Here is a 22,327-nt window from a genome sequence, read left to right on the forward strand (position 1 = left end):
GAGAAAGCAGAATAGGTCTAGAAAGAGCCAGCAGATCAGAGGATGAGATGGGCAAGTACCATGTCACAGAAGCAAAGAGAGGAAGTGGAGTTTCAACAGCGGCCTTTAACAGAGAGAGTGCGAAGGTCAGAGACCCAGAAGAAGGAGGGCTTGTCTAGAAGGTCACTAGTAGGCTCTGGCTTCCATCTCCAAATAGGCTAAGATTAAGCTAATTCACCATTTTCCCACAACTGTCAACTCTGCAGAATTGCCTTTTCTTCCTCTCAGACAGAAAGGGAAATCCCAGCTGCCTGAGCAACCGGTTTTTCACTTTCCTCCTTGTTTGCAGAGTCTAGTGGGGCTGGCCCTGGTAACCTCTGGTGATTCATCCAGCACACCCTATGACCACATCCCCATTTTGTGTGTGTGTAGAGAGGATGAGAGTTTATGTGTTCCTCTGAACGTTATTACAAAAGAAAAGAACATTGTTCTCTAGAAATATGAAAGAAAAAAGAACAAAGTGTTATTCTAGCATAGTTTTTTCTCAATTATCTGAGTTGTAAAAAAAAAAAAAAAGTAGTGAGTAGTGGAGTTTCCTCAAAACAGATTCTGAGCACTGTCAGTAGTTAACAGTAACTACTGTGGTGGAATTCCTGTGTGGATCTATTCTGGTACTGTGTTATGTAATTATTTTTATCTTAGGATCAGATCTGACTCGTTCAGAGCCAATGTCTTCAGGGCACTGGTGTGACTCCAGGTGTTCTCACATGCCTGTCTTTCTTCTCAGATCACTGCCCAACACTGAATCTCAAGTGATGGACCTCAGTGCATATGAATTCGGGGCCTATATGTTTTGTAACAGCAAATCCTACCCCACTGGTGAAAAAGTCTAATAACCTGACTGATTTTCTATTTTGATGAGCCCTCAATTGAGAGATTATATTCTGGTAGTAGGTTACACCTGTCCACCACGTGAAAATCAAATAATAAAGATTGAGAACCCAAATGTGTGTCGTTAGAAATTAATCTGTACATTTTAAAAAACTGCCAAAGGAAACGTAAAAGATAGTTTCATAAATGTTAGGTATTAATAATATCTATTCTAAATGTATAGCTTATTTTTTACTAATATAATAGAAATAAACAGGCTGGGACCTAATGTAAATTGATTCTTAAGAATTCACTGCACTAATAGTTTGGATTTTTGTGTTCATTCTATTTCTGTGGCAGGTGCTGGTCTCAGTGTCAGTGATAATGAATCTGGTCAAGGCAGCCAGGAGGGGGGCACCTTGACTGACTCCCAGATCGTGGAGCTCAGGAGGATACCCATCGCCGACACTCACCTCTAGCACCTCACTAACCATTCGACTGAGCACACTTTATGTTTGTATCAGCTTTTGTGCTAAAACTCTCTAAGTACATCCACCTGTGTAATAGGAACCTGTGAATTGTACTGGATGATTAACACAAACGTGATTGTTGTATTTGGAGTATAAATTACTGATTGTATGTGACCTGAAAATTCACTGCTATAAGAAAGATGGAGTCAGTTTGTATCAGTTAATAGGATGTTCATATTCCAAGAATATTAGTTGTTTTTTTAATCATCCTATATGGCTAACATTGTTTAATGAAAGTAATAATCAATAAAGCAATAGAATCTATTCGGTATGATCCAGCTTCATTATTGAGAAAGAAACATTGTGCATGGGCAAAAAAAGCTAACTCTATATGTAGATGGTGACAAGCACCCTGTGCCATCTTGCATGAATCCAGGTGACCCAGATTCAAGACTTCACTACAACAAGAAGACTTTAATTCTGAAAACTGTAAAATGGTCTGTCTGTTGATGATCCTGCACCTAAATGTTGATTGGAGTACTGAAGTTGGCCTAGTCTTTCAACAGTATGTATTTCTGCTCATTATAAAATTAGGGATCTGAACACTTCTGAGAATGAATGTTCTGTCCCCAGTTAAAAATAACTCCATCAAGCATTTTTTTCACGCAGTTAGAAGAGGATCTTTCAAACAATACAGAGTTTGTTTTAGAGAAACATTTCTCAGTTTGGATTTTTCAGTCTTTCTTTGTCTTGGAATGAGACATCAGAAAGTCTATCCCAGAACAAACGCTGTTGTGTTCATGATGATTTCATTGACTATAGTTCCAGAAGAATCATCAGGAACAGAACAAGTTTGTCCTGAGGAAGGCATTTTGACTTTGTATTTTGGAATTCTTAAGTACGTTTGAGAAAATCAGTATCATCTCAAGAAAGGTTAAAAAGATTAGCTAAGAGAAAATTTTGTTCTATTAATAATTTTCCTTAGAGCCATAATTAAAAGATCCAAGTGCTTTATCATCACTATTAAGGGTGGCTTTATTTGTTATAAAGCCTGAGGTGGCATTATTTATCTTGATAAATTATAAAATGTCTCCTTTTCCTGTGAGTCCTCCCCTTCCCCTACTCCCTTCGTCTTATACCGAGTTTTGATAAGTAGACTGTCACTATAAGTAGAAAACAAAGGGTCAGGAGCAGTGGCTCATGCCTGTAATCCCAACATTTTGGGAGGCCAAGGCAGGGGGATCCCTTGAGTCCAGGAGTTCAAAACTAGCCTGGGTGACATGGCAAAACTCTGTCTCTACAAAAAAATACATTAGACATCTAATTATCTAACAAAGGCAATTGTTGATAGCTCTTTTCTTTTCTACATGTTGCCAAAATGTGAGAAAACCTGACCAAAAAAGGTTTCTGGGTTTCTATTGCTATTCAAATTGCCATCATCATAAAAAATCAAAAGGGCTACCTGCCACTGTTCAGCTTGATTCTTTTAAATATTGGAAGAAAAACCCAAGGTTTTACAAGCCACAGTGCTAAAAACAAATAAGATTCATATGCCAATAGCAACAATAATTTGCCATTCTGTTTCCTCCAAACGTGCATTAAAGTGGGACACCTGCCATATAGTACTATGTAGGGAGAAGCAAATAAAATCAAATTCTCAAAAATGAAAACCGAAAGGCTAGGACTCTTAACACTTCACCTGTGATCTTTCTCTTTCAGTAGGCTTGATCCTCTTTTTCTCCATGACATTTCCTTAACACCTTTACTGAGATATCATTCATATTTCATAAAACCTATTTAAAGTATACACTTCAATGGTATTTGGTATATTACATTATTGGAGTTTTTAAAAATTGTAGTAAAATATGTATAAAATGTATTATTTTAACCATTTTAAGGGTATAATTCAGTGGTTTAATTACATTCACGATGTTTTGCAACCATCACCTTTATCTATTTCCAGAATGTTTTCATCACTCCAAACAGAAACTCTGTATACCCCTTCTCCATCACATTTTCTTTCCTCTGTAAGAGATACCTAACATTTCCTTGGCAATGTCTTCACTTTTCTGCATTTTTGTGATTACTTTTTTGCATTTGTTTTTGTTTTACGTTTTTAGTATTTTAGAACATTAAAATAAAAAGGATTTTTCATAATTTGGATACAAGTACAGAGAGGTATGCACATGGGTTACAGGATGGTGATAGAACTGGTGGAATTTCAAGACAGGAAATACCAGTTGAATGAAAATCTTAGTAAACAAAACACAGAAAGCATTTCATTCTGGAACTTGAGTTTTGCGTTGATTTTCAATCTCTTGAGATACTTTAAGGTTTAATCAACATTTTCCATGCCTCCCAAATCTGATCACGGAAGTTTAAACATAATGGAGGTATCAAAAAAAATGCCATTTGGGAACTGAGCTCCCAAACAATTTCACCTTGTGTTTACCAGCACTTAAGATCCTAAGGCCTCTGGGTAGATTTGTTTGAGGTTGTGTCAATCAGATAAGTAAGTGGTGTTGACCTCAAAGTGTCTGGATGCCAGAGTGGATCTCCCTGACTTTGGCAGAAACAAAGAAAGCACCAAGGCCATGCCTATGTTCCATATGGCCTTCTAATTGTTAATGTCATAGACCCAGTCCTTCCAATGCTTCTCTAGTAGGATCCAAGTCAAAGGACCACATATTCAATGAGTAATATTTAAAGAATGGACCAAATGACTGAGGCTAGGAAACTCATCATCTTGCATCTCTTCTACTCCTTTTTTTTTGAGATGGAGTCTCACTCTGCCTCCCAGGCTGGGGTGCAGTAGCGCAATCTTGGCTCACTGCAACCTCGCCTCCCAGGTTTATGTGATTCTCCTTCCTCAGCCTCCCGAGTAGCTTGGATTACAAGCGCACGCCAGCACGCCCAGCTAAGTTTTTGTATTTTCAGTAGAGACAGGGTTTCACCATGTTGTCCAGGCTGGTCTCAAACTTCTGACCTCAGATGATCTGCCCGCCTTGGCCTCCCAAACTGCTGGGGTTACAGGCGTGAGCCACCATGCCCAGCCACTTCTAATCTTTTTGACTGACTAGTGAAATAAAATACAACTCAGCTGAGTGATACTGATAAAATGTAGTTGGTACATTCTGATTTTATTCTTACTCAATTATTCTCACCTACCCAAACTTTTATTCCATAAAAATGTCAACACTGTAGTAGAAAAGCAAATTCACCTTTATAAACATTTAGAAACACCCAGATGCTTTATTAAACTATAGTGCATACTAGCTAGCACATGCATGAATACATGCACAATATTCCTAAGGAAAACACATTATTTTCATGGTAATCTATAACTATTCAAACCACCTTGACAAGTTAGGCAGCTACTTTAATTAGGAATTGACTACACTGGAGATAAAAGTGTTTAACAAAGAATTTATTCAAAACAACCCGGATACTTACTGATGCTTCAGTATCATTGATTTATGGTTAACAAACATCTTTTATAAAGTAAATTACATGGTTTCAAGAAGAAATGCAAATGGTGAATAACCATGCTTCCTGTCATCTGTGACAATGGGATACTGTTATCAAGTACTATTGTCATGATCCTTGGGAATACTATGGATGTCTCAGTTCAGTTCTCAGCCTGGCCCCTGCAGTGGACTCAGCAACTGGATCTAACTATGAGAACCAAGGCTGGAGCCAAAGTTTCTAAAACTGACATAGCTCTATAAATTTATGAGCACTTTCAGTACATGAAATAGTATTTTAGGACTGTGAAAAAACATAAGTAATCACTGCTTTCTAATAGATACAATAATTCAAATTTTAAAGCAAGATCAAACTTTACTTTTTGCCTGTGATAAACCTTTATGAGTTTGTAAACAAATCACAAATTTGATTTTTTTTAAATTTAGGATTGTACTCCTAGCATTTGTTTTGTAACACTAATGAAGGAAAAAGATAATGCAAACAATTTCAACATCACTATTTTGAGTTTTGGTATGGTTACATTTATTTCAAAGGTAATGGGGTGTGTGTGTGTGTAAGAGAAAGAGACATTGAAAAGTTTTGGGGGCCAGGTGCAGTGGCTCACACCTGTAATCGCAGCACTTTGGGAGGCCAAGGCAGGCGGATCACTTGAGGCCAGGAGTTTGAGACCAGCCTGGCCAAAATGGTGAAACCCCATCTCTACAAAAAATACAAAAATTAGCCAGGCATGGTGGCAGGCTCCTGTAAGGCTGAGGCAAGAGAATTGCTTGAACCCAAGAGGCAGAGGTTTCAGTGAGCCTAGATTGTGCCACTACACCTCCAGCCTGGGCTACAAAGATAGGCACTGCCTCAAAAAAAAAAAAAAAAAAAAAAAGTCCTGGGAATTCAGAGCAAGAAAAAAAGAAAAACAGAAAAATTACATTAATAATAGTTTCCATGATTAAAAGATGTTTTCAAAAGCTGACTTGTGAAGTGTGTGAAACAGTCCATCATCCTGCACCACATTATATATCCTTATTCTGTGCATTCATCAAAATCATTTTGAAGACTTTTGTACATTACAGGAGGGGAGTAGTGGTCATTTAATGAAAGACTTGAAAGAGTGGGTAAGAACACTCACACAAACTAGAAAGATACTCAAGAACTATTGGGGTACTATGGTTTCTTTCCTGAATGTTCTATCAAATAATACACATGTATTATATAGTAAAGGGGTTGTTTCCCCTTTTAAAAGATCACCTTTATCCTGAAGGTTCATCTGTGCTGTCACATTTTGCAGAATTCCTTTTTAAAGGCTGAGTAGTATTCCACTGTATGTCTATACCATACTCTGTTTACATATTCATCTGTCAATGGACATTTGGGTTGTTTGCACATCTTGGCTATTGTGAATAGTGCTGCAATGAATATAGAAGTGCTAGTATCTCTTCAAGATTCTGATTTCATTTCTTTTGGACAAATATTCAGAAGTGGGATTGCTGGTTCATTTGTTAGTTCTATTTTAAATTTTTTTAGAAAGTCCCTTGCTGTTTTCCATAGCAGCCACACCATTTTGCATTCTCACCAACAGTGTACAAGGGTTCTGGTTTCTCCACACCCCCACCAACACTTGCTGTCTTTTTGTTTTCTCATAATAGCCATCCTGGCAGTGGTGAGGTGAAATCTCATTGTGGTTTTGATTTTCATTTCTCTGATGACTAGTGACATTGTGCATTTTTTAATACATCTGTTAGACATTTGTATGTCTTCTTTGAAGAAATGTCTATTCTAGTCCTTAGTCCATTTTTAATTGGGTTATAAGGTGTTTTTGGCTATTGAATTGTTGGAGTTCCTTATATATTTTGGAAATTAACCCTTTATCAGATACATGGTTTGCAAATATTTTCTCCATCCTATAGGTTGCCATTTTACTCTGTTGATAAGTGGAATAAGCCAATCACAGAAAGGCAAATACTACATTATTCCACTTATATGAGGTATCTAAAATAGTCAACTTCACAGAATTAAAGAGTGGAATAGTGGTCGCCAGGGGATGGGAGAGGGGAAATGGGGATTTAAATCAATGGGTATAAAGTTTCAGTTAAGCAAGTTGAATAAGCTCTAGAATAAGCTCTGGAAATTTGGCATACAACAGTACAACATTGTACTTATAGTCAACAATAATGTAATGTGCACTTAAAATTTTGTTAAGAGGGTAAATCTCATGTTAGGTATTCTTACCACAATAAAATAAATTTTTAAAAAATTGCCTACAGGGCAACTTGATCACTATTTTTCACTGTAAGTGCTGGCACTGCATGGAAAAAGAAGTTCAAAAAATTTTTTTGAAAAATTTCCCAATCTCTTCTGGAACCCCTGATAGTAACTTCTCACAGAATCCCTAATTACATCTGCAAAACCCTAATTAAACAACCTGTGCTAGACTATATGCTCAAGAGTGTTCCCACTTTTACTTGTCTCTGTCTCATTTGTTTTGTTATCCTAAGCAACTAACACAATGCCTGAAACAAAATGAAGCCCAATAAATTTGTTGAGCTGAAAAAAAGTCATCTTTACCCTAGGAGCTAAATTAGAGCATCTTTTTTCTTGATTTTTTAAAATTGATTTGGTTACAGAAGTTATGCCTTTAAAAATCCAAATGGATAGCAATTATTAAACAAATAAGATGCCATATCATCTTCATGTTACCAAACAGCTTTCATTTTCAAGGCTATAGTTTGTTGAATTGTATCTGTAATTCACTCTGCTTCATAGTTATCCAAGGAGTCTTGAAAACCACTAAAGATCTATGAAAAACTTGTTATTTTCATTTCAGCAGTAGTCTATATAACAGGTTTCAAACTAGAATAGATTTTTAAGGATTACCGGGGTTAGGGGAGGACAAAGGGAATAAATGAACAACAAAAGATGATATTTACTTTTCGCATCTCATTCTTCTTTCAAGACCTGTTAGTCATAAGGGCTTTGTGTGGAAAATTACATATGCATGAGTATTTCATAACCAAATGGTTGTAATCTCTTCTACTTATCTGGTTCCACAGTAGGAAGTCAAAGAAGTGTGTATTTGTCATTTCATGGTTGATTCATTATGCCTGTACTAAGTATGTTTGAAATGTCTGCTCCATAATACCCAACTCTAGATAACATGTAATTTCTCATTGTAGTAAACCAAGGAAATAAGACTCACTGTACTCTGAAGGTAAAACAATGTGATCAGTTTAACTGTTTGTGTCCAAGGTTCAGAAGAACACACTATCATCTTCACAACCGAGCAATGACTCTATCCCACAATTTTAGGAACTACATATTGATAAGAATCAAGACCTTTCCATATCCAACCACATCATGATTTCTCAAGACAACCCAAAGGATTCTGAGTCAAAAGTTGTTGCTTCTTGTCAGTCATCAAGATAAACACTAACCTGTGGAAAGTGGACCCTTTTTCCTGGCAAAAGATAAAAAAAGTTTGAATAGGAAAATAATTTTTTAAAGAATAAACTTTAAAGTCAGCACAACAAAGTTTTGATAAAATGCACAGAATTGCAATTTGCCAATGTAGATTAGAAAGCAAATACAACAGAATTGACAAATTTGAAGGATGAACAAAAAGATGAACAGATTTTATTTTGTCTTTGGTCCAGTTATTCAAAACCTCTATAAACTAGAACAGTATAGGCAATTTTGAAAGAGAGAAAAAGCATTTTCTTAACCCTACAAAATTTCTCTTGGAAGAGTGGTCACATAGAAAATTTGGAATCTTCGCTCTTTGTCTTCTTATTTATCCTTCCCTCTTCCTCACACTTCATATTTTATAGGGGAGAGAGTTTTTGAAAATTTATATTGAAATTATTTTTAAATAAAGTATATTTTTCACACTATGTGGGCATATCTGATCATTGTTAAAAAAGAAAAATGTCAACAAATTCAGTTTAATGATTGATTGGTTTTTATTAGTGATTCATGAATTGGGCAGCATCTCATCTTCAAAACAGAGGGAGCCCCATTGGGTATGGCAGGACAATTGATTTTTGTCAGGAAACTTGAGCAGGAACAAGGAAATGGCTTAATACAAAAAAGCAAATTGTTTAACCTCAGGTTACTTCAGAATACTTTCCTCATAAGGGTTAAAGCAGAAAGGACTTCCTTATCATGCCAGCTCAGGTCAGCTGGGCCGTTTTGGATTGGTTGCTGTGAATCTCTTGTTTTTTGGAAAAACTGGCCTACTTAGAGATTTTCCTGTTCTTTTTAATTTCAGTTTGGTTATGTGGCACTTAACACAAGTGACTCCATTTCAGTTTGTTCCGCTGGGGCCTCGTGCAGAAGCTCAATTCAAAATAATGGCTACCCTTAAATTTTATTTACCATTATAAATCAGAACACCAATAAAAGATTAATTTATATTAAGATGAAATCAAGAAATAATTTTAAAATAAATAATAAATAAATGCTTTGGAATTGGAAATCAAGAATTTTTAAGAAATAAATAATAAGATGAAGTGCAGCCGTCAGCTCATTAGAGGGAAGAGAATAAATTCAAAAATATTAAGATGGGTGATGTTTAGCCAGTTCTCTGCAGGGCCTAAGTCACTGCCAGTGATGATTAAGCAGCTGGAGATGATATGAAAATTCAAGTGCCAAGGCACAGACTAACTGAGGCAGGATAGCGGATCAAGCGAAGCAATGAAAAAAAATCTCTCTTTCCGTTTCTAGCTTATTACCCAGAGTTTAAGGCTGATAGCAGTTCTTAAAGGTTTTAGTTGTTTTTTAACCCTGAGATGTTGAAAGTGAGATTGGATAAGCTGCTGGAGTAGAGGCACTGTTTGAGTATTCAGTCCACTGAAATATTCAGGGAGGGTATGGGCCTCTGTCCCCCAGAGAACAGGCTGAGATTGCAGAATGAGAATCCCCTTCCTTCCTGCTCCAGCCACACCCCAATGCCAGAACCTGCATTTGTGCATTAGGTGCTTGGGATATTAGGGAGTGGAAGAAGTCCCATTTCAATTCCTGATTCTGATCAGAATATTAGTAAAGAATCAAAATAATTGGCATATTCTTCTCACCACTACCTCCCACCGCTACCTCTACTCACAGAGGTTTTTTTTTTTGAGACAGAATCCTTACTCTGTCGCCCAGGCTGGAGTACATTGGTGTGATCTCAGCTCACTCAAACCTCCGCCTCCCGGGTTCAAGTGAGTCTCCTGCCTCAGCCTCCCGAGTAACTGGGATTACAGTCCCTCGCCACCACACCCAGCTAATTTTTGTATTTTTAGTAGAGATGGGTTTTCGCCATGTTGGCTAGGCTGGTTTCGAACTCCTGACCTCAAATGACCCGCCTGCCTCGGCCTCCCAAAGTGCTGGGATTACAGGTGTGAGCCATTGCTTTGGCCACACAGAGGTAGTTTTTAATACACATCCCTTCACTTTTGAGCCGGAAATACCAGATTAATTTTTCCTCACACAGCTCCCTCCTATATCCTTTCTATCCTCTCTACCAATCAACACCAGCCCTGTTTCTGCCTTAAGAGAGATGATGAGCAGTTGGCATTTTCTGCCTTGTAGGAGTTTCACAAACAAAGTACATACATTTCATCCTAGATGAGATAGAAAAACACTCAATGTAAGTGTTCTCAAAACAATTTGTATTGTGGCAAAGGCAGGGAAAAATTTTTTTCTGTACACAGATGAATTATTTTGATGTAAGACAGAGGCAGAAGCAGGATGGAATGAACCATTTTGCTCTCCCCACAGCACAGGAAGACTGTGTGATTTCTCTTTTGCACACGTGCACAATCTTTGTCTCTCTCATAAAAGCACCTTAAAACTGTAAGTAGTCTGAAGTAGTTCTTAGGGGTTAACAAGTTCAAATAATTATCCATGATAGGTTCAATAATAATTCATTTTATTTACACGAATGCTCAGTTTCCTTTGAAATTCAGACTGGTGGACTCTGCCTGCTGATAGTATAATAGAAAATTTTATAAAGGAAATTACTTTCCTGGATATGAAACAAAGAAACTTATACAAGTAAATATGACCAATTCTGTACTACACAACTAAGGAAAAATATATAGACTATATTATGGATTTTTATAATAGGTCTAACATTAAGAGCAAATAATAAGAGGAATAAATTCCATTCAGGTTGAGAAATTATTTTTTAAAGCGTTACAGGTTCATGTACTTATTAGAAAGGAAGTAGGAATTGAGCATGCCTTAAAAACAAAAGGTAAATTGGAATTCTTTGGCAATGCAAATATTTAAGTCAAGGAGTCAAGGACACAAGCATTATAAAATACTTAACAAATTTCAAACACAAAAGAGTTACTAGGAGATTGGAAAATTGTAGTACAATTCTAGATTAATGTCTGCCTGGTTTGCTAAAAGGAGATTTTTACCAAGAGACAGAATTGTCCACTAAACGGTTGCTCTGGAAGGCTTCCTCTGCAAACACACCCAATTTTTTTTTAATTATTAAATTTAGTATACCATGATTTTATGTAAGCAAACTCAGATACTGCTTCATTGCTATTATTATTATATTTTGTTATATTTTCTAGTAACAAAATGCATACTATTATATACTTTTCTTGTTTTCTGGGTACTGTACTTGTGATTATATTGTTCTATCTCATCAAACCTATAGAAGTCTACAGGTAAAGTTGAGTGGATTTTGTATTTTTCCCATTACTACGTAGAATGCAAGGTTGTCTGTTGGAATTGTGATATTTGTTTATTTTGCAGAATTTAAACTATTTGACTAAGCTGGACGTGGTGGCATGCACCTGTAGTCCTAGCTACTTGAGAGGCTGAGACAGGAGAATTGCTTGAGTCCCAGAGTCCAAGGTTGTAGTGAGCTGTAATTGCACCACTGCACTCTAGCCTGGGTGACAGAGCGAGACCTTGTCTCTTTGAAAAAAAAAAAGAAAGAAACTATTTGACCATTTCCAAATAGAGAAGAACTCCAAGGTTCTTCTCCTTAGAGAACAACCATTCTTCACAGGATTTAGATTGTGATAAATAAAACTGTGACCACGATTTTAAAACTCCCTAAAAGATGACAAGCCTTTTAACTTCAGTGATTTGTACTTCCCTTAGCCTCCACCCCTTCTCCTAAGCATGGTTGCTGAATACTTAGACCTTCAGAATAGACAAAGACCAGCTGGAAGTATAATACATTTCCACTTGGTTCCAGGTGTCATGTAGTAAAATATATAGAACCCAAGGCCCTGAATGACTCTTGGAATAAACAATAGTTGCTTTCTGTTTTAGGTCTGAACTGTGAACATGAAGCAGAGAGGAATTGCTTACATTCTGCCTGCTTCAAGGCAAAGTAAAAATTAAGCTCAGCATGCCATTGCATACTTACAAGTGACTTAGGTGAACATTCCTTATAATAGATTTTGAGAGTGCCAAGGTTTCCAATGAAATAGGAAACCATTAAAATGGCTTATCATTTATCATTTTGGGAAAAATGGAGAGACTACTGATCACCTCCAGCAGTAACTGACCCTTCACGGACTGTAAAAGCATCATAGACAATAGCCAAAACTATTAAATTCATGGCCAAATTAGGGAGACTTTTTAAAATATGGCTTCTACAGTCGCCCCCAATGGCAGTACAATACACTTATGGTATGTAAAGAAGTACACATGATACTTGATTTAATAAGCCTCCTTTTGGGGATGTTGATGAGTTATAGTTCACAGTTCTCTCTAATAATGATAAAGCTTCATTTCAAAGAGAATACCATGTATTTTAAAGAAAAATGTAATAGTGGTAAAATAAGATTATACAGTATACATGCTCTTCCATTGTACAAATTTTTTGGAGAATGAAATAAATGATAGAAGAAAGTTCTTGCATAGTCACTTGAAAGAATATTTTTAGAAGTTCTTAAGAATATTAGCAATTAAAGTGAGATAGCTTTTATAATACAACCCAAAGTTTATCACTAATAAAAATATGTATAATAAAATTCTAAATATGTACATAGATATTTACATATAAATATATAATATGAATACAAAAACTATACATTTATAGAAATATATAACATACCTTTACATGTTACATTTATAATGTAAACATATTCACAAATCTTCACACACAAATATACACATACATGTATACAACATGTTGTTAATAGTGTAATTACAGTGATTTTCAATTTCTTCTTTGGCTTTTCTGTATTTTTCAAGTTTTCTACATAGGATGTGTGTTAAATTTGAATTCATAAAAAATATACATATAGTTTGCTGGAAATTATTTAAGCCCTGGGTTTAGCACAAGTGGTGTTTAAGGCATCTATTCTTTTTGTTCAGTCAATCTCTAGTGTAGCAATTATAACAGATAAGATTTTTAGAGTCTAAAGGCCACAAGCTTCCTGTTCCTGGTAGAAATGACACCCCTGTGAAATCTGCTTCATAGATGACATTAGGCGACCACAACAATTAGTGTACCATGAACCTCAGAACCACAGGAGCTGTGGGTGCCAAACCCTGTGGGACCTCTATTCATAAACTAATAGACTTAACTTCTCAGTCCAAGCAAATCTCTAATTTGGGCATGGGGAAAAAGAAAGAAGCCCCAAGCCAAAGGAATTGTCTGTCACTGACAGTTTGTGGAAGGAACACAGGAGTGCTTTTATTCTAATCAATGGGTGCCACAATGTTAGCATATTTAAAAGATAATGACATATGCTTGATGGTCACAAAGGAATCCTTTATGGAAAAATGAGCATTTGTGGTACTATTTCAGACTTTTGGATTTGTTCCATGTTTCAGGAAAAAAAAAAAAAAAACTATGCTAAATTTCAAAGGAAACTTGAGCCTTACCATTCACACGTTCTGTAATTTCAAATAACTGTTCCAAACCTGATAATGAAATTTTTTTTCATTGAATGAAGATTGACTTCTAAGTCACTTTATTTAAATACTAAAAGCAAAGAGAAAAACCAGTCCTCCCCTGCCACTTTCTCTGGGCTCCCAGGCCCTGCATGCTTCCTAATTAATCATACACAATCCAAACATTCTCCACATACAGTGCACAGCCTCACAGCACTCCTCAACTCAGCAAGCTCAGGGCCTAAGGCCTCTCCTATTCCTCCACATGGTATTCTGAAATACATATAGTGTACTTCAGCATTTTTAAAAAGTCTTGGTATATACATATGAACTTGATATTTGGTATCTGATTTTTCCTATTTCATATTTTTAATAAACTTACTTAATTTATTGTGCCTCATTTACACTTGCATACACTAGAAGGTGGTATATCCTTTTAATTGTAATTGTCAAAAATATGTCACTCTACTTTCATGCAAATCAAGGTACATTTGGAGGCAACCTGCTCAGTTCTAAAATTAGGTCAGTTCACCCACACAACGTTTCCTATCTCATGAGGCCCTCCATGCCCAATGCCATCTGTTTTCTCCTGCTTCCTCCCCCGTCCACTAATACACTCTCCCTGAGTAATATTTTTCTGCTTCTGTATTCCTTTTTTATTCTCTTTCTGTGACAATGTCAAAGACAATAGCAGAACCAGAGAGGTATTGTATTAATCAAGATAATTGATACTAGCTACCATAATAAACAAAATCTAGTTCTCAGTGATTTATCATAATATCAAGTTATTTCTTGCTTATGCAAAGTCCAATATCCCTCTTTTCAAAGCGATGACTTGGAATCCCTTCTCCTTTCATTCTATGGTGTCACTGTCCTTTACTCCCTCAGAATCCTTCATTTCTATCAAGGCAGATGGAGAAAGTGAGAGAATGGAAGCTTTTGTGGAATATGTGGTCATCGTCACTAGAAGTGCATTGGCCAGCACTCAGTCACGTGGTTCTGTCTAGATGCTGGACAGGCTAGGAAATGTGTGTCAGGAAAGAGCAGATGTAGGTAAATACCAACTATCTTGGCCACACACAGAGCCTCTCTCAATTCTTTCCACAATCACATCACCTCAGGTGGACCACCCTAATCCAGTGTGTATCTTTATGCATGCACTTCCCTTACCAATCCAGCCACCCTGCTTCCCTCTCTGCCTTATATCGCTGGCATTATCTTTTTTTTTTTTTTTTTAAGAGATAGGGTCTCACTCTGCTGGACAGGCTGGAGTGCAGTGGCACAATCATGGCTCACTGCAGCCTTGACCTCTCAGGCACAAGTTATCCTCCTGCCTCAGCCTCCCAAGTAGCTGGGACTACAGGCATGCACCACATGCCCGGCTAACTTTTTAGAATTTTTTTATAGAGACAAGGTCTCACTAAGTTTCAGACTAGTCTCAAACTCCTGAGCTCATGCGATCCTCCCACTGCAGCTTCTCAAAGTGCTGAGATTACAGGTGTGAGCCACCACACCTGGCTCTGGCATTATCAATTCAGCCCACCCAAAGCTATTCTTCCCACGAACCAAGTGTATTACTCCCTGCTGACTCACCACTCTATCTTGAGTTCCAAAAAAAATCAAATGTTTCTAAAGTTAAATACTTGCCTTAGATTGTGTTAATTTCTTCAATCTTTGCAAGGAATAAAAACTGAGGGTGAAATAAGCTGATAGAATCACCACTGGCTACCATAATAAAGCATTCATACCAAGTGCAAGGCAGGGCTCGGTGGCTCATGCCTGTAATCTTAGCAGTTTGGGAGACCCAGATGGGTGGATTGCCTGGGCTCAGGAGTTCGAGACCAGCCTGGGCAACGTGGTGAAATCCCATCTCTACTAAAAATACAAAAATTAACTAGGCATGGAGGCCCACCCCTGTCCCAACTATTCGCGAGGCTGAGGTGGGAGGATAGCTTGAGCCTGGGAGGCAGAGGTTGCGGTGAGCTGAGATCATGCCACTGCACTCCAACCTGGTTGACAGAGTATGACCCCTTCTCAAAAAAAAAAAAAAAAAAAAAAAAAAAAAAAAAAATTCACACCAAGTGCAAGAAACAATACAAACGACACAATAAAGAAAATCCCAGAGGAGATAGAAGCAGAAATAAGAACTTAAATTTTTCATAAAAGACTAATACAATAATTTTGGATACTCTGATACATGTATAAAATTCTTCAAAATTTCCTGAGATGAAAAGGTAAATCCTCTGCACCAGGACAGATAGCCTGAGTTACTAGTTTCATAACTAGAATTATGAAAGAGGAGTGCTCAAAGGAACAAGCTGCATTTGGAAACATTTTGCAATTTTCAGACCTGAGATCAGCGACCCAAAAGATGAGTTAAAATATTCTGAAAAACAATCTCTTACAATAGACGTCACTAAGCCAGATATGATCCTTCCCCAGAAACAAAAGGAAAAACTGATCATGAAAAGATCTTACCACTTCCTGTGGAATTCAGAATCATCTGAAACACTGCTGGAGAAGAAAACAGAGGGAAATATTGCTGGATTTCTTAGTCTTTGCTTGTACCCATTCAATTAATCTTATAGTTTTTCAAACTTATTTTTAGGTTTATCTTATTAACTCTTTTATCTATATTTCATGTGGAAGTATGACAGTCCCTTTTATTTAAATCACCCTACCATTACTATTGAAACTTTTTAAATCAATGTTATTCTAAAGCTTTATTTATATCAGGTCAGACTTTTTTTCTGGCTGGATAGGGTAATAGTAGTTGTAATAATTAAAAGTGAAGAAATAACTTAGATCAGAATAAAAAAATTTTCCCTGGCTTTTTTACTTACAGGAAATTGTGGATTATTCTTTTCCAGGAGGTAAAAAAAAAAATCTTGTGTGAGTAATAAGACAAATTTTCACACAAATAACCAATAACATGAGCTAGACAGATGTTGTTTATAAATTCTTTAACTTGTGCCATTTCTTTGGAAAGTTAGGAAAAAGAAAATCACTTAAAGTACAAAATAACAGATGCTTTGCCATTGGGACCCTATTATAATACGCAATAGACAAAGTTCAAGTGGTTTTTAGTATTAATAGTCTAAACTGTAAAATCATGAATGGCACTGTAATTGGTTTATTTTGGTTGCAGAAAGATCGACTTGTAACCAGCTGCAGTGATAAAGGGCAATTAACAAAATAAAGTTACAGGGATATTTCATGGAAGCTATAGAACTCTCTCCTCTCTCTGTCTCCCCCTTTGTGTCTCTCAACTAGATCGCTATGCTTCCCGGTTAATATGCAAGAAAATGACTGACAACATATACCAATGTATCCTCCACTTAAGAAAGTACCCCAGGATAGGCATTGTGGCTCATGCCTGCAATCCCAGCACTTTGAGAGGGCCAGGTGGGCAGATCACTTGAGTCCAGGAGTTCAAGACCACTTTAGGCAACATAGTGAAACCCTATCTCTACTAAAAATACAAAAATTAGCCAGGTGTGGTGGCACTGTCCTGTAATCCCAGCTACTCGGGAGGCTGAGGCATGAGGTTGCTTGAATCCGGGAGGGGGAGGTTGCAGTGAGTCGATATTGCACCACTGCACTCCAGCCTGGGTGACAGAGCAAGATCCTGAATAGAAGGAAGAAAGGAAGGAAGGAAGGAAGGAAGGGACAACTAAGTCCCAATTCTTTTTCTTTTTCTTTGAGACAGGGTCTCTCTCTGTCACCCAGGCTGAAGTGCAGTGGTGTAATCTCAGCTCACTGCCGCCTTGACCTCCTGGGCTCGTATGATACTCCCACCTCAGCCTCCTGAGTAGCTGGGACTACAGGTGTGTACCACTATGCCCAGATACTTTTTTTTTTTTTTTAAATGTAGGGGTGGGGTTTTGCTATGTTGCCCAGGCTGTTCTGTAACTCCTGGACTCAAGCCATCTGCTCACCTTGGCCTCCCAAAGTGCTCGGATTACAGGTGTGAGCCACCGTACCTGGCCTAAATCCTAATTCTAAATTCCTGCAAATGGATCTCAGATTGTTCCAGTTTAAATCCAAATTTCAATCTCTAATCACCTTTGACAGTGCTAAGTCATTTTGTACAAATGGTGGTCAGAGGCCCACTGCTGGTACAGTTCAAAGAAAACACAACATACAGCAATAAAAAAATGCCAAGAACAGACCGGGCACGGTGGCTCACACCTGTAATCCCAGCAATTTGGGTGGCCAAAGTGGGAGGATCCCTTGAGGTCAGGAGTTTGAGACCAGCCTGGCCGACACGGCGAAGCCCCGTCTCTACTAATGATACAAAAATCAACCAGGCATGGTGGCACACGCCTGTAATCCCAGCTACTCAGGAGGCTGAGTCACGGGGATTGATTGAACTCAGGAAGCGGAGGTTGGGGGCAGTGAACCAAGACTGTGCCACTGCACTCCAGCCTGGGTGACAGAGTGAAACTGCATCTCAAAAACAAACAAACAAATGCCAAGAACAATGTTAACATTAAAGCCAAGAAAACTTAACTTGCATAATGATAAATTACCTATTTCAACTGCAATTTTTTATTGATCTGACTGATTGTCTGTTTTGATAGCATGCTGAATGCAATCTCAGTGAGCTAATTATAGATCCAGATTAATGGATCTTAATTTTTATATATAGAGAGAGATATATAATATGATGTAATGGAACTACATCATTGGCTTCAACAGACAGCTCATAACTATGAGAGATTCCCAAAGACATATCTTGAGACTTGTGTAGTCTTCTCACTGTGTTTACCCAAATCTTATCAATTCAAACTTTTATAACTTTGATTTCTTCCTTTAAATTATTACTTGTTGTCAAGTCCACAGTGCTTCAGGACCTGCAGTTCATAAAGACCATCATGTGTATGTCATCCCCTGGAGTTCTCCTCCACAGCAGTCCTGTTCATCTGATAGAATGTTTAAATTCTTTTGTAGTTTGTTATTTTTTTTGTGCCTATAACCTATTTTCCAACAACGTTGTAAATTTGTGGAGGCCAGGGATCATGCATTCCTGTATTAGTTACCTACTGCTGCATAATAAATTCCACCAAGATGTAGCAGCCTCAAACAACAAACATTTATTATTCACATAATTTCTGAGGGTCAGGAATCTGGGAACGGCTTAGGTGGATCAAACTGTCAGGCCAAGGTTGCAACCTCATGAGAAATCATCTGATGGCCTGACCATGCCTACAGGATCCACTTCCAAGATGGCTCACTCAGATTGCTGTTGGCAGAAGGTCTCAGTTCATCCCAATGTGGGATTCTCCACAGGGCTACCTGAACATCCTCACAGTATGTCATCTCTTTTCCCCAGAGTCAGTGATCATACACAGAGAAAGAGAGAGAGAGAGAGAGAGAGAGAGAGAGAGAGTGAGCAATAATCACAGCACCTTTTTGTGACTTAGTCTCCGAAGTTACACACCACAACTTCCACTTTATTCTGTTGATTAGAAACAAGTCATTAAATCCAGCCCTCACTCAAGGGGCAGGAAATTAGACTCCACCTCTTAAAGGGAGGAATATAAAAAAGTTTGTGCATGCAATTTTAGAAGTACCGCACCCACCTCTTCGATGGCATCTTCAGAGTCTACATTTGAGCCAGTACTCAATTTTTATTTTTATTGTGATTGATCACGTTGTACAATACTGAGAAAATTCACCCAAGTGAAGTATAGGAGCATCAAGCTCATATCTCAGAATGTTTGCTTATATTTCCAGCTTTCTAGAAAAAGGTTTAACTTACACGTTTATCAATTAATTAACACATCTATCCTTTCCTGTTATAACCATTATTTTGGGGGCCTTATTATATGTTAGACACTGTTATATAGTAAAGGGACACAAATAAATCTTTGTGTCTCTGCTCTTACTGTACTTTAGAATCACCCTGGAGAAATTTAAAAAATAATTTTGCCTGACCCCAGCCCAGAAGATTAAATCAGAATATTTTGGAGAGTAGGGCTTGGTACTGGTATTTTGTACAGTTCTCCAGATGGTTCTAATATACAGCAAGAGACAAGCTCTACTGAACTAGATAATTTTGGATGTCTTTTCCATAACTTGTTCTCTTCCCTAACAGTCTTCTGACATTACAGCAGTTCCCTATGCAAGGCCAAGGAGGTCCAGGTGACAGTCCAGGGAGGGAAAAAAAATGTGTGCTTCTTGATCCTTCGGCACATGGTGCAAGAGTTTGGGTATATGAAAATTACATTTCCTATTGCTCATTCTTTTCCTAGATTGACAGAGGATGCCCTGGATGCTACTTGTATCTCAGAACTAAGATTGTAACTAAATGGGGCATAGAATTTCTCTCAGCTTGGGTAGGAACAGGCATTCAAGAGACCAGAGAGGCCTCCTCAGAGATTCGCCGAAAGGGAGGACCTGGGATACAAACTTTCTTGGAGTTTGCTCGCTGAGCTTAAGACTAGATGGTTGCCTGTTTCATACAAACATTGTACCCCAGGGTAAAGCTTCCTCTTCCAGCTTCCTTCTTCCTTATTTCTCTATTTGTAGAGCTTTACAAAGTGGTTTCTCTCTGACTGGCTACTGACTCCTCTCGCCTCTGGGTGGAGCTGAGTTCAGTGAAAAACAGGGTTACTTGAAAACACCACACCTATAATTGAAGAGTATTTCTTAAGGTCTTTTATGATCTGTCTTTTCTAGTTATTGCCTCTCACACTATCCAAAATCAAACCAGCTGAGTCCACAATCCAGGTAACAGCTGTTCAGGCTTGGCATCAAACAACCCTTGGGACTCAGGGCATGACTCTTCAGTGAGATTAGTCGTAACCTAAGAGGCATCTCTGGCTACTTTCAAATTATTTCCATTGCAAAAGATACTGAATTATTTGTTGAATCATGTCATTTTCTTGGAAAAACCTCTGCCTCCAGGGTTCAAGGGATTCTCCTGCCTCAGCCTCCTGAGAAGCTGGGATTACAGGCAGGCGCCAAAACACCCAGCTAATTTTTTTGTATTTTAGTAGAGACAAGGTTTCACCATGTTGGCCAGGCTGGTCTCAAACTCCTGGCCTCAAGTGATCATCTGCCTGCCTCAGCATCCCAAAGTGCTGGGATTGTTGGTGTGAGCCACCACATCTGGCTCCACTAACTTTCCTAAAAGCTATTTACTATAAAAAAAAAATCAATATTATCTCTGTGTTACAGAAGAGGAAACTGAAACCAAGAAAAAATAAGACCATTGCCCAAAAGTAATTCCCACTTCAATCTTTTCCTCTTGTTTCTTTTCTAGCTTTCTTTCTGTTCCACCTTAATTTTTTTTTCTATTTTTTTTTCATGATTATTCTTTCCCTTTCATTTGCCTCTTTGAGTTTCAGGAATAAGAAATTCATTCTTAGAAGCATAAATGTTGAACTCAAGAAAAGACAAGTAAAACCTGAGTCAACTTGAAGCTGCTGTTCAAAGAGGGGAAAAAAAATCCAGAACAAGGATTTATTCCTGACCCAAACTACTGTCTTCATAAGTTGGCTGGCTCACCTGACTGTCAAAACAAGTTTGGGAAGGAGGAAGAAATGAACACATTAGCTTTGCAACAACGCTTGCCCCACTGCCCACCCACTTGAAGAGGAAGTTGGTAAACTTCACCTTTAGGATTCCAAATGGCCTAGCTGCAATTCAGCTCTAAACATTGTACTATCCTGTGGCCAAGCGCCCCAAGGAAACTGAAGGATTCAGACTGGTGAAGTGATAGCCATAATAATGCCTTCCATTTGTATAACCCCTTTACAAAGAATGTTTTCATGTGTCATCTCATATACTCACTTATGTCATTCATTAAAGTATATGGAAGGTCTAACATGAAAGTGATGATAGTGTTCCCCTAAATGAGCTTGAGACCTTGATGTTTTTTAAAAAAATCATACCTTTCTTGTCTGTTTTGATAGTTTTCTAATGCAATTTCATGGGAAAAAAAATCACAGAGATGACCTGATGGTACAAACTAAAGCTATCTCTGGAGACACCTGTCTGAACAGTCATGGGTAGTTTCTTCTTAATATCTGCAAGTTGGCAATATTCCACTGAAGTCTTGGACTCTGTTGGCTGCCTGTAAGACCTCTCCCTGGAACACCCCAGAAGTCTACTGCTTTTCTAAAGAGCTCATGAATGGGAAAGAGCTTAAAGTTATAAGAACTTGGAAATACTTTTTATAGAAAACTGGGGAAGTGAATCGGGAGAATTAACCTAAGGGTTGAATTAATCTTCACAGTTGGTTTGTGACCTATGATTATATTAGTCTCTTTAGGATTTGTCAAGAGAACTTGCATGAGATTAATATCCTCCCCTTAATCCCTACTTTTAATAGAGTTTTGTTTAGCCTCATGTTCTCAGCTGCCCTGTGCCCCTGCCAGAAATCCTAGCCCTTCCCAGAGGTCAGTTAGAGGTGGTTCATCAGATGGAAAGAATGAAATGGTAATCCCTATCAAACACCAAAATTTCTAAATCCAGGCAGAATTTTTATCATTGTACGTAAAAAAAATTCAAGAAGTCTTCACACCTCCTAGAAGCAACACTCATTTAGAAGGTTGTTTGGTTTGTTTCCAAACAAACAGGTAGTTTCAGTTACAGCTCTACTTTTGCAAATCAGACAATTTTAATTAGTCAGCATATAAAACATCCTTCATCTAATTTTACATACATAG

At 37.8% G+C, this 22,327-nt stretch overlaps 1 protein-coding gene across 5 annotated transcripts in view; it reads left to right on the forward strand.

The window, feature by feature from the left end:
- Positions 1-1,864, forward strand: part of ADGRV1 (adhesion G protein-coupled receptor V1) — a 593,238-nt gene extending 591,374 nt beyond the window's left edge. For 3 of the 5 annotated variants that reach the window (XM_063664980.1, XM_063664981.1, XM_063664979.1), the window contains one exon: positions 1,210-1,641. In XM_063664980.1, coding sequence (XP_063521050.1) covers positions 1,210-1,328 — 119 coding nt within the window. In that variant the 3' untranslated portion in view covers positions 1,329-1,641. Of the gene's footprint in view, positions 1-1,209 lie in introns of all 5 variants that reach the window. The other 2 variants (XM_054488480.2, XM_063664978.1) reach the window with 2 other exon arrangements.
- Positions 1,865-22,327: the final 20,463 nt, after the last annotated feature.

The sequence above is a fragment of the Pongo pygmaeus genome, chromosome 4 (assembly GCF_028885625.2).
Source record: "Pongo pygmaeus isolate AG05252 chromosome 4, NHGRI_mPonPyg2-v2.0_pri, whole genome shotgun sequence".
In the NCBI taxonomy this organism is placed as follows: domain Eukaryota; kingdom Metazoa; phylum Chordata; class Mammalia; order Primates; family Hominidae; genus Pongo; species Pongo pygmaeus.